Here is a 13,220-nt window from a genome sequence, read left to right on the forward strand (position 1 = left end):
TGCTCTGTGTTTAGAAAATCAAATGCAAATAAACGGTGGGTCATATTCATTCATATATTTAATTAGTGAAGGGCACTAGGGGAGAGAATCGAGTAAAGTACATAAGGATAATTTACTGTATCAATCATCTTTTTGCAGCGTATATATATGAGGGATGCCCACCCTGGAGCCCCCGGCTGTGGTTTACCTGCAATTCCAATTGAGTTATAGTAATACGGCAGCTGCTGGAGTGCAGGTTAGATATCCCTAGTTCATTTATTTACCCCCACTTCAAATAGTTGCACCAGCCTTCCTGCATCCCCAAGAAATAAAAACGGGACACCTAACCACCAAATTAAAAAAAAAATACGGTCTATAACAAACCGTTGTAACTCCACATGACTTGTACTTTGAATCAAGTGTGAAAAGTGGCATATATTTCAGATTGTTTTAAAGTGGCCCGGTCATCCAGACACAAAAATCTGTATAATAAAAGTCCTTTTCAAATTAAACATGAAATCCAATTTCTATTTTTTATTAAAGCATTCATAGCTGTTGTAAGCTCATTTAAAAATCTCAGCTGTCAATCAAATATTGTCTGCCCCGCCTCTATGCCGGTGGCATAGAGGCGGGGCAGACAATTACTTTCATTTTTCATTCAGCACTTCCTAGATGTCACTGCTCTCCCCATATTCCCCCTTTCTCTTTACCATTTAATTGTGTAGCCAGGGCATGGGGATGGACATCAGGTCCCCCATTCTGGTGCACAAACAAGATTCTGAGATGATGCAAGACTTGTCTTAATAACACTGTCCACAAAATGGCTCCTGCCTGCTTGCTATAATTATGAATTCCCAGACTGAAGGAAACAAGATTTAAATAATTTATAAAGTGTAATTAAAGTTCATTTTGCTTGACTAATGTGATAAAATAGGATTTGGAATGTTTTTTTTTGGGTGACGGGTCCCCTTTAATTATTGAGTCTTATGGAATGTGCACCAATTTTTTGGTGTTTCTGTTCCTTAAAGCTTGGAAAGGCAACATAATTTAAAAGAAATATAGAAATAGGAATAAATAATGGACATATTTGTTGGAAAGGCAAAATAATTTAGAAGAAATATAGAAATAGGAACAAATAATGGACACATTTGTTGGAATGGCATGGCATGCGTAAAAAAAAAGTAAAATAAACCAAAATTGCCCCTTTAACACAAAGTTATACTGTCTAAAACACATGAATTCTTATAAAGCCATTAATGTGCAATGGACAGGTCGGGATTTGTGGAGAAGCCAGAAAGGCCGGACGTACATACCTACCAACTGTCCAGTTTTGAGTGGGACAGTCCCTCTTTTGACAGTTCACACCACAGTGACGTGTTTGTACTGGAAAGTCCCGATTTCTCTGCACTGAACAGCCAAACAAGATTCAATGTTTCTAACTTAATTGTCTCTTGGCAGAGAGCCCAGAATAGATACTTAAGATACATTTGTAACAGTTTTGTCCCTTGGGAGAAGTTAGACTCACATCTTAAAGGGCAATTCACCTTCATTAGTAAAACTGTAATAAAACATAAAAACTGCAGAAATGTGTTCAAACTTTCATAACCTGGCAAATTTTGTAAAACGGTCATGGTAATTAGGGGGTGTGGCTGCAAAAATGGGCGTTTCCAGAATGTTGGGAGGTATGGACCTAGGGTGGCAAAATTTGGGGGGAGGCATGTCACCCACTGGCAGCTGGATTTGGCAACTGCTTGAATCTTTAACAGCTTTTTACTGCCATGTTTAGTCAAGTGATATCAAACTATTTTTTGTTGTCATGTCTTTTATATGTAAATACAGTATATATTCTTATTAGTGGAAATGTGCTTCTTTTTCTGAGATTTTCTTCTGATGATGCAAGGAGGGCAACCACTTGCGCTTCAGTACTTTCTGACAAAGGATGTAAAATCACTAATTAAATGAAAAGAAATTGTCCAGGCATTATTCTCTAAGTGATTCCAATGCAAATCAATGCAATCTGACATTCTTTCCAGCAGCTAAGAGATTTCATCACAAATGCTACATTGGCATTGCGTGTGCTCTTGGAGATAGCCTAAGAACTTTACATTGTAATTTTCATTATTCTGGAGTCATATCACTGAGAGAAAGCTACCTGCATTGTCTATTACCCTAATGCCATATTTTCAGGAGTATTTTGGAAGGAAGTTTTTAAAGGAATTCTGTTTTTATTTCTAAATTACACTGTTTACGCTGCAAATAATTCGCTCTACAATATAACATTTCATTCCTGAACCAACAAGTGTATTATTTTGTTGTTGTAATATTGGTGTGTAGCAGCCATCTCAGGTAATTTTGCCTGGTCATGTGCTTTCAGTAAGAGCCAGAACTTTAGGATGGAACTGCTTTCTGGCAGGCTGTTGTTTCTCCTACTCATTGTAACTGAATGTGTCACAGTTAGACCTGGATTTTTACTATTGATTGCTCCAGGGAGCTGTTATCTTGTGTTAGGGAGCTGCTATCTGGTTACCTTCCCATTGTTCTGTTGTTAGGCTGCTGGGGGGAAGGGGAGGTGGTGATATCACTCCAACTTGCTGTGCAGCAGTATAGCGTGACTGAAGTTTATAAGAGCACAAGTCACATGATTGGGGGCAGCTGGGAAACTGACAATATGTCTAGCACCATATCAGATTAAAAAATGAAATATAGAAACCTGACGGACTAAGGCGTATAATAAAGCCTGAGCTTTTTGTTTAAGATACCAAAATATTTCCCAAGGCCTGTTAACTTAAGGCTAATCAAGGCTAATCAAATATTGCAGCCATAAAAACGAGTCGTATGCAGCCATTATTTTTGCTTTTTGGTCTTGTTCTTCTTTTCTTTCTTTTCCTTTTTCCAATTATTGACGATCAGTTGAAATGTTTATTGATGCATATTTTATTTGTGTAATGATAATGTAACATAACAGCAACAGCCTTTACCCCAGGGAAATTCCGCCTAGTACAAACAAATAATGTCAATTGTTTAAAATACAAATAAAAATATATAAATAAATAAAAGAAATAAATATAAAAAAATCTGTTTGCTCACAGTGCAGAATTCTGCTGGAGCGGCACTATTAACTGATGCATTTTGAAAATGTTTTCCCATGACAGTATCCCTTAAAGTACCACATTATCTATAGGATTTGGCCATTAAGCTGGCCATGTACTATAAGATCTAAGATACAAGGTCCCCAAACAAGCGATCTTTGCCCAATATGCCCACCTAAGGTGGACAATATTGGGCTTAATTTGTTTGTTGGCCCTAGGGCCAATCGATCGGATTACAACAGTGGAAATGGGAACCATTAGCGACAGGACCGCATCAACTAGCCATTGTGGTCCTTCATCCAAAGAGAAAATCAAACCTGACTGATCAACATCTGCCTGATTTTTGGCCAGATATTGGTTGGGTGGGCATACAGGGAAAAAAATTCAGTCTAAAGGACCAAATCTGCAGTTTATCTGACAATGTATGGCCATTAGGCTAGTGACACATGGGGCTGATCTCCTTTCCTTTTCCTCCCATATGCCGCTATGCTTCAATCTGCCCCTTACCTTGCCTGCACCTTGAATCATTGCATCAGCCCCCTTGGTGCAGGCACACATGGTGGATTTCGTCTCACGTTTTGGCGCAGAAATCTGCCACACGTGTCTGCACCTAGCCCGATGCAATGGTTCCGGGCACAGGCAAGGTAAGGGGCAGGTTGAAGAATAGGGGCTGATTCTCAGCATAGGCTTTTCTGAGAGTTAGCCCCTGTGTGGCATTGCCTTACAGTATTTGTGGATAGATTTGGAGTCCTCCAGGCAGCCCTTCATGGCTGAGCCACTCTGTAGCCCTACACGCGTCCCCTGATCCCCACTCTTGCCCTGTCTGCGCAGCAGAACACCCCAACACTCATTCGCACAGCAGAATCGTCCTCCTTCTCGTCTGCATTCACTCCCCATAGCCCTCATGTTGCCTCCCAGCCACTCTTTGCTTACCCCTTCCCTCTGTCATTTGCTCTTCCTTTAGTTTGCCCTCCCACTGGTGCCAATAGAGCCAGTTCTGGCTCTACTTCATGGAGTTATCTAAAAGGCCAATCTCATCTGTTTTTCTGCTTTAAAAGAAAGGGTGTAATGTTGTACAATGGCCACCAAGCTAAAAAAAAAAAAAAAAGTCTGATCCCCCAACTCCCCACTGACACAGAGTGGGCAGCGTCAGACTGGGGCGCTCTGGGCTTACCGGAGCTACTGCCTCCAGGCACCCTTCACCCACCCTGGGCCCCTGCCTCATCCCCCTTTTGGCCCCACATCCCAATCGCAAAGTTGCCTCCAGCCCCCTGCCCTAGCTGCAACCCCACCTCTGGCCTCCCTGCCAGGGAGGGTGGGGGCAGCGGCAATAGTTTCATGCAGGGACCAGGTCTCAGTCCGATCTAGAGAGAGGGACCCACAGTTTGATGTGCCTCCCACTACCCAGGGCCTTTGGGCAGGCAGTTGGCTAATAACACTCTCTGTCTCAATGGGTTCCCATGATTTAAAGGAGAAGGAAAGCTACGGAGGCATTTTATTGCCAATAGATTAGCTGCAATAGTGCAAGATAGAATGCTATATTTATTCTGTAGAATGTTTTACCATGCCTGAGTAAAAGCTTTAGAAGCTCTCTGGTTGTTTAGGATAGGAGCTGCAGTATTAACATGGTGTGACATCACTTCCTGCCTGAGTCTCTCCCTGCTCTGGGCTCAGATTACAGTAGAAAGGGGAGGGGGTGGGGAAGAGGAGCAAACTGAGCATGCTCTTGCCCAGGGCAATGAGGTTTAAGCTGAAGGCAGGAAGTCTGATACAGAAGCCCATGTGTACACAATAGAAGGAAAGAAATGCAGTGTTTCTTTTGACAGGGGACTCAGAGCAGCACTACTTTGGGGGTTTACTGGTATATTTAGATGGACCTTTCTGATAAGGCTTACTTAGTTTTAACCTTTCCTTCTCCTTTAAGATGATGGTCCTGATGGTATGCACAATTGCATCAATGTGGGTGCATTGGTTTGAAGCTCATTATGTTATTTTCTGTGGTAAGAAACTACAAAGAGCGTCCTGGTCCACCAGGAACTTCTTCCAGTAGCAAGAGGATCACTCTATGGTGCTCACTAAAAGAAAGGGTGGGGCAGTTTTCTGCTGATAGGAGCAACTGGGGGGAGGGGTGCCAAACTTTTGGCACTGGCCCCCAGTCACTGATGCCTTTCCTAACATCACCAATTTGCCCATGACTTTGGGGGTAGGGCTATCTATGACATCAGGGGCTGAAATTGGGCCAGATTCTATCCACATTTCACAATGGTAAAAACCCATACAAGCAGATATGAGCTGGACAGGTGCTGGGCACAGATTATTGGACTTAACTGGTGCCACTGCAGAATAGTGTGAAGAAATTAGAAAAAAAAGGTTAATTTTCTGAAATAAACATTTCCAGGGTGCATTAAACTGGTATTTGTCCAGATTGTTATTCCAGACACCTAGCAAATATTAGCAATGAAAGAATTGACTGTATGGCAGAGCTACCATACCAGATGGTAGGGTCTGCCATTTCTGGGGGGGGGGGAGAGTAAGCCTCATTCTACAGTTATTGCTGTTGAAAACATCATCCTTGTGGGCTCTAAGCAAAACCCCCTTTTCCCATTTATTAAAATAACATAACAAAACAACCAAGGAATAAAATCAAATAACTGCGCACTCAGCTAATAACACAAGCTCCATATATGCATATAATACAAGAAGTAATCCAATGTAATCAGAAATAGTGGAAACTGCCTTGTCAATGTATCTCTGAAATTATGAGGCTGTTTATGAGCCTTGTATCAACCTGCAATGCAAACATTGCAAGCATGCAACAAAAGTGGGCTGAAATTTGGATGGTTTCAGGTCCTTTTCCTACAATGTAGTTAATACGAAAAGAATGAAAGTGAGCAGTAAGATAATGGGCTCGCCGAGACTGATCCTTGCATTGTTCCACATTCTGAGAAGTGGCTAATGGCTAACGAAGTGGGAAGATGGGCTTCTTTGTCATTCACTTCCCTGGAATTGCCCAGTAATGCATGTGTGTGCCTAAACACAAATATCCTCGTTCCCTTCGATGCATCTACAAAAAAACTCCATATGCTCTGTTCCAGTGCATACTTTCACTTTACTGTAAACAGGAACACTTAACCAATTCACTGCCATTGGCAGACAAGGATTTATGGTGCATAAAAAATCCTTCTTAACCTTTCCCTTTTTCAGGCAAAGTACATGCCATTAGGACTCAATCACCTTCTAATTGCTGCTGCCGAGGTTAAGGTGTGTGCTCAAATCATAATCTAGCAATTCCTTCTCAAGCGTTGCCTAGTACAACACAGGACTGAGCTCTAGTCAACTGGGGAGAGAAATCGGAAAAAAGGTTCATGCTGCACAGGAAGTCTTTACATATTTTTGCTGCTGAGAGCACTTTAACCCCTTTATTACGGGAGACTCCAAGATCAGCATGTGCTGCTGGTGATGGAACATGTGACAACACAGAAGGAGATTCTTTAATTGGAACCTGTAAAATGGCTTCAGTACAGACATGTTATATTCACATTTCACGATGTCTTTTTGCAGGGATATAGCCAGCAACTGTAGACAACACCTTGCATAGCCACCCACTTCTAGGCCTCCCCAGCAGAGGGGATAAAAAAATGGTGGTGGGGGAGGTTGTGTGAAAACTGTCAGGCATAGGCAGGGCCAGAGTTTGGGTAGGGCAAAAAGGATATTTGCCTGGGGCCCTCAGCATCACAGGGGTTCTTTGTGAGGGAGAATTGTTGATACAGCACAACTGTTAGATCTTTTCAGTTTATTCGTGGGGATGTCCAAGCTTTTGCCCTCCAGCTGGCATTGAATTGCAGATCTCCAGTAGTCCACTGAAGGGGATGTTGTGTTATACTAGTGTTGTAGTTCAACAACAGGTGGAGGGTTGACATTTGGAAGTCCCCGATCTATTTCTTCAACTCCCTCATATCAGTTGGTTACATTGAATAAGATCTAGTACAGAATGATACTTGCAATTAAACTGTAAATAAAAATGATGCTGGGGCTACTGCTTTGGTGCTTGTGAATAGGTGATTTATTAATAAACATACACGTTTATGTTTTTACATTTTCTATTAAGCCCCACATTCCCCTAGGGGTTTTACACACATTTTTCATATTTGAGAAGCAGGTTTGGGTTTACCTACATGTATCAGCTAATTAATATTTTTACATATTCTGCCAATTTAGAATTGTGTTTTATCGCAGTCAGGTTTCAGCGCTTTTTTCCCAAAATGCGCTTGGAACGGCAATAAATGAGATTTAGGAATTCTGATGCATCCAGCAAGCGCTTTAAAACACACACACAATACTGTATGTAAGAGCCTTGCCATTTCAATTTATATTGTCATTAAAATATTTCCACCTATGAATTATAAATTGCACAAGGGCATATGTTAAATTAGAATGGGCCCCTGGCAATGCAAGAAGTTTGGAGCCCTCTGGTGTGTGTGTGTGTGTGTGTGGGGGGGCTATATGAAATAGCTTGCTGCCCTCCTGCTGTTGTTTACTTAAAGGGCAAGTCAACCCCAAAATAAAAAAATTGCCTAATAAAAGAAAACATAATTCTAAGCAGCTTTCCAATATGCATTCATTAACACTTTTTTTTTTTTATTGCTTTTAAAGTTATTTGTAAAAACGTTTGCTATTAAGAGCAGTATTTGCTTAAATCCTGCTTGTTAATTTTTAAACAATGTTGCAAAAGTCTTGGTTCCCCAGCAAAGACAGGTCTGTTAATCAGCTGCCTTGTTTTACATTGTATCAACAGTCTTAGCCTTTAAGGCAGAGAATAGAAAGGGACAAACACAATAGCAATACATATACAAATACATTCAAAACCATCGAAAATGTGTAATGAATGTATAGTACAAAGTTGCTTAGAATAATGTTTTCTTTTATTAGGCAAATTTTTATGTTGGGGTTGACTTGCCCTTTAGAACTCCCTAAATCCGCCCAATAGCCTTTGTCTCAGATGTATATACCAGAATAAAAAACGACATCAATATTATATATAATATTGGGGCCAGGCAAATTGTCTTTTCACTACACTAGGCACTGCATCTCTGTAATTAGCTGTAGTTTTTTTCCTGTGTGCAGAAGTATCTAGCAGTTATAAGAATGGCCACTGGCCAGTTATTCTATAACAGCACTGAACTCATTAGCCTCTAACATGTACCACTGCTGATCCAAACAAATATCCCTCGGAATATCACGTCAACTCATCATCTATTTTACAATATCTAGTTATTATACCAAGGGGAAAGTAGACTGCTGCTCGTGTTCCTCCGCCATCCAGGAGAGAAAAAATAGTCCCATAAATATATAATTATCTTATATCGTGTAAACTCTTTTATTGCATCTATAGCGAACCACTTTTTAAAGCTTTTTGACTCTGTACTGTGCTTTTTTTATTGAGCAGCCGTTAGAAACACTTAAGAGTATTTTCCCTTCCAAACACAAGGCAAGAAGCTAGGAAAGACCTGGTATCGTGGGGCGTAGAGATTGCAAACCCCAAACCCACGTACAAGAGGAGATGCGAGTCAACCAAACGGACAAACGGAAACGCCGGCTCTTGCTTGAGTGACGGGAAAGGCAACCAATGCAGAGGCGAGTTCTCTTTCCAAAATTCTCCGGCAGCCAATAGGATGAACGCATCATGGTTGGTTGTCCCCCTAGCCGCTGTGCTGAGCCTGTTGTAGTGAGACAGAGTGGCCAGTGCGGGCGGCGATGTGACGGAAAGTTGGCTTGTTCTTCATAGCGGCTACCGCGGCCACCGGAGGTATCTCCAGGCGGGCATCAGAGGGACCGAGCCTCCTAGGGAAACTGCTTGCTCTATTGGGTTCCTCCTCTTATACTTTCGCTGCTGATAAGGGAAACCCTCAATACCAGCCATGATCGAGAAGGGAGCAGAAATATCGGGCAAAAGAAGGGGCAGGAATAATGCTGCCAACAGCAAAAGTTTGGGCACGAATGTGAATGGCAGTAACTCGTGGGAGGAAGGCAGCTCGAGCTCTTCAAGCGATGATGAACCGGGTAGGTCAGAAGCATGTGGTAGCCTCGAACTCACTCCCCTTCCCATGTCCTTCCGAACCCTCCTCCTTTCACCCAACCTTCTGGCTGCACTTTATGCTCATCCAAATCACCTTCTCTGCCCCGACAAACCCCACGTTTCAACCTGCGGCCCCCCAGCTGCAGGCCAACCTCAACTCCAAGCACCCCCGTAATCAAAGGCATCCGATGGCCGTGGGGAATGATGGGAGTTGTAGTTTAAGAGTCGGAGGGCTCATTTAACTATCTCTGCTTACAATTTGCCCTAATCATTGCTTAACCACCCAGATCGATAATACTTACAGACCCCCCCCCCCCCATAGTATTCACTGTACCCTATTCCATTGATCTTCAGCTTGTTACTGTCACTTGTTGCTAAACTACTGCACCCAGCATGCTCCATCAGGGAATACTTGGAGTTGCAGTTGAAGATTTCTGCTCAGGGACCAGAAACTCGAACGTTTCTTTTGTTCCATTATACCAGTGCCATGATGATTTCCTACTCCAGCTGCTTGTGGGCTATACACATATATAATACAATGAAGGGCTGCATTCTGGGTACTGTAGTCCATGAGCAGCTGTTGTTACAACTCTAACAAATCGCTTTAATTATATTTACAACTTGGCAGCTTCACCCCCAAACTACCCCTCACACTTATTTTCTGTACCCTGTCTCTGGTCATCCAGGTGGTGGGGGCATGCGGGTCGGCCTGCAGTACCAAGCAGTCGTGCCTGAGTTTGACCAGGGTAAGTGCCATCTCTTCTTCTCCTTTCTTACTGTTGTACTATTGTTGGCTGTGATAGCCTCAAACTCGCACTTGTCACTTTAATTCCTATCATGGTAGAAACGTGGAGCTTGCAATCTCCCTGATCAGCACCAGAGTCTCTGTGCCATTATATGCTAATTCTTTCTGGTGAATGCCTAGTATTGAAGTTACATTTCTAATTTTACATTGATGAAATAGCAACTTTTCCCTCCTACTTCTAACACCTACTGTTCAGTGGAAGAACAGCAGGGAGAAAACGTGTTCTGCAAACGTGCTGCCAGACTTCTGGAAAATGAGATGTTCTCTCAGAGAATCCAGGAGTGGATCTGTCTGGCTACTCGCAGAGCAGCCAGTGTCCATTTCCAGTCATCTGGCTATTAGAATACATTGTGACGGAGGATTTAATGAGCCAACTGCAATTTTGTTTTATCTATCTATCTATCTATCTATCTATCTATCTATCTATAGCTATATATCTATATATATATCTGACAACATTCAGCTTAAAAGGATTGGGGCAATAGGACTAGCAAGTTATATACGGTGGACGGCAACTTGTGGCCTTCAGGCTATTGTTTGACTTCAACTCTCAGCAGGCAGGGACTGTATTGCAGAATAATGTGGAGGGTCATAGAATGACAGTTGATTGCTTTGATATCCGTTCTTTATGCCGTATAATTGACAATTATTTTTAATTGTTTGGTTTTAAAAAGGTATACCAACAAAATGTGTTTGTCTGTATATAAATATATATACAATTTTCTGTATGGGCAAATTTATAAACTGTGGTGATGATGCTTTGGGATGCATTTCAGGCTATCAGGTTGGGGTGGTGGCTAAAGTTAAGAACAAAATATCTGCATCTCTCGTACAACCAGCTTTAGTTCTGAAGTTCATTTTTAAATTGGAATTTCTGAATTTCTAGATTTCAAGATTTTGATCTTGTTTTCTCAAAATCTCAAATGTAATTTCAGTATCACCCCTACAGTTATGGGTGGTCTATAGCTAGGATACACCCAGTGTTGTTGTGGCACAGGGTCCCCCTAAATATAGATTATTGCATTGTGCTTCCAGGAAGTCTCTCTGATACTCTGGGAATCTGCGGCAAACTAGATTAGAAACGAGGCCATATTTACTGATATAAACTCTTCTAATGCTATTTCTTTCTTTTATTTTACTGATGGTTATACTGATATATATTTGCTACCCTAACTATTGACTAGTTGGGGAAATGTATAATGTTTTGCAGATGTCTAATGTTTGGCAGAACTACTATGTATTTTTTATTAGTCCACTGAGGTTCTTTTTCTGCATAATTTATTTGTTTAACTTTTTCAGTAGTGGAAAAGGTGCCATTTTACTAGTCTTTTATGAGCATTTAAGAGCTTAATGTTTTGTTAGTGTTTGTTGGCAGGTAGAGGTATTCTACTCTGTGGCCAGATGTGTGCATACTTTTACAGCAGAATACATTTCACCTTGTTTCAGTGCCCTCTGCTGCCCTCTGCCAATATCTTCAGTAGGGCTGTGCTTGTCAGTGCTGGATATGCACTTTGTGCCCTGGTTGTGGAATGAGTATTAGTCAAGGCAGCCTAGAACATGTATAAACCAGGGTTACCACTGCCTAAAATGTAACAGGTGGGCAATCCAGACACCATTGTTGTTTCACTCAGAAGAAACTTTATGGCTGTGCATCATAATTGCATGTTCATCTGTTAATTTCTTATTTCCTCATTACTCCGATAAAGTTTAAAGGGTATCAAAGCATAATGGTTCATATCTGAACCCCACGAGCCTGTGTAGTTGAATGTTGCTTGTAAGGCAGATGATGCTTGGGGGTACAGCCCTGTGCATGCTTCCTTTTATTAGCATATTTCTGATAAGGCTTTAAAGGGGTTGTTCACCTTCAAACAACTAGTTGTTTTCAGATAGATCACCAGAAATAACGACTTTCTATGTGTGAATGTTTTTTCCTATATTTAATTGTAAAGTGTCATTTTTCACCTATTTTAGCAGCTCTGGGGAGGGGGGTCGCTGACCCTGTAAACTGTTGTAATGGATACATTTAGTAGATAAATTTCTTATCTTTGCCCCTGCTGAGCAGAATCTCTGGGTTTCATTACAGGCAATTGTTAGAATTGATACAATAGTTGCTAATATTCCAGAGATGCTGCTGAGAAATGTATCGACTAAATGTTGCAAAATTGTAACCGTTTAGAGTCTGCACCTGAATTACTGATCTGCCAGACTCAAATATCGGGAACATTAAACTTGGATTTTGGGAAAACAGTAAAAAATAAATAATGGAAAGTAATTGAAAAAAGTCTTTATTTCTGGGGAACAATCTGAAAACAACTGAATTGAAAATAAAAGTGTTTGGAAGGTGAACAACTCCTTTAAAGGAGACATATAGGAAAAATTAGAAAACCCTAATTTTGTAGGCAATTATGAGTAATATACAATGTTGCTTTTACATGGTTCTAAAAATTAATATTGTTTTTAAAAATAGCCCCTTTATTAGACTCCCTATACATGTTCACTGGTCCCTGTTTCAAATGAGGGGTGGGCGTGTCCTAACGGTCCCTGCCAGATGCACAGTAGGAGGGGGACAGCCAGTCGCAGCCCTGCAGTAACACAAGCAAATGCATGTTGCAGTTCTCTATCAGGTCCTGCTTGCTGCAGATTAGTTCCTGTACTAAAGTGCAGTGAGCTGAGTGCCGTCGGCTCCCCTACACAGCCTGGGAATTTAGGGAATAGGAAGTGGAAGGGAGGGATTCTTTGGGTTTTGCCAAAACATTCAATAAATCGGACAAACACTACTTTTTTAAGCACAATTCTTCTATATCTAAATAAATATAACGCACTGGTACATTCTTATTTTTTTACACAAAATGTCTCCCCTAGTTCGCCACCTAAAACCTACCGAAGTGCAATGTTAGCCTATGGGGAAGGTCCCCATAGGCTTTCTAATGTTTTTTTTGGTCGAAGAAAAATCGATCAATGTATTAAAATCCTTCGAACTATTTGCGGTAAATCCTTTGACTTCGATATTCGAAGTTGAAGGATTTACATTCGGCAGTCGAATATCGAGGGTTAATTAACCCTCGATATTCGACCCTGAGAGTCTGCAACCACATAGGCAGAAATGTAAGAAAATTCAGAAAACCGGTTTGGTGTATAAATAGTTTTCTTTTGCAAGCTCTGCCATGCATTTACTGGTTCTTCCGAAAATTTGCTCTGGTTCACACCATGGGGATTAGCAATCCCTCATTCTCGCCTATCTTGTACTTTGTACTTGTGAAGCATGGACTCT

General features: G+C 41.3%; 1 protein-coding gene across 3 annotated transcripts in view; it reads left to right on the forward strand.

Annotated features, from left to right (window-relative positions):
• The first annotated feature begins 8,562 nt into the window (after window positions 1-8,562).
• rcor1.L (REST corepressor 1 L homeolog) overlaps window positions 8,563-13,220 on the forward strand; it is a 31,140-nt gene continuing 26,482 nt past the window's right edge. Inside the window, exons 1-2 of one of the 3 annotated variants that reach the window (XM_018228718.2) lie at window positions 8,565-9,128; window positions 9,831-9,890. In XM_018228718.2, coding sequence (XP_018084207.1) covers window positions 8,987-9,128; window positions 9,831-9,890 — 202 coding nt within the window. In that variant the 5' untranslated portion in view covers window positions 8,565-8,986. 3 annotated transcript variants of the gene reach the window in all.

Source organism: Xenopus laevis, chromosome 8L (genome assembly GCF_017654675.1).
Source record: "Xenopus laevis strain J_2021 chromosome 8L, Xenopus_laevis_v10.1, whole genome shotgun sequence".
Classification (NCBI taxonomy): Eukaryota; Metazoa; Chordata; class Amphibia; order Anura; family Pipidae; genus Xenopus; species Xenopus laevis.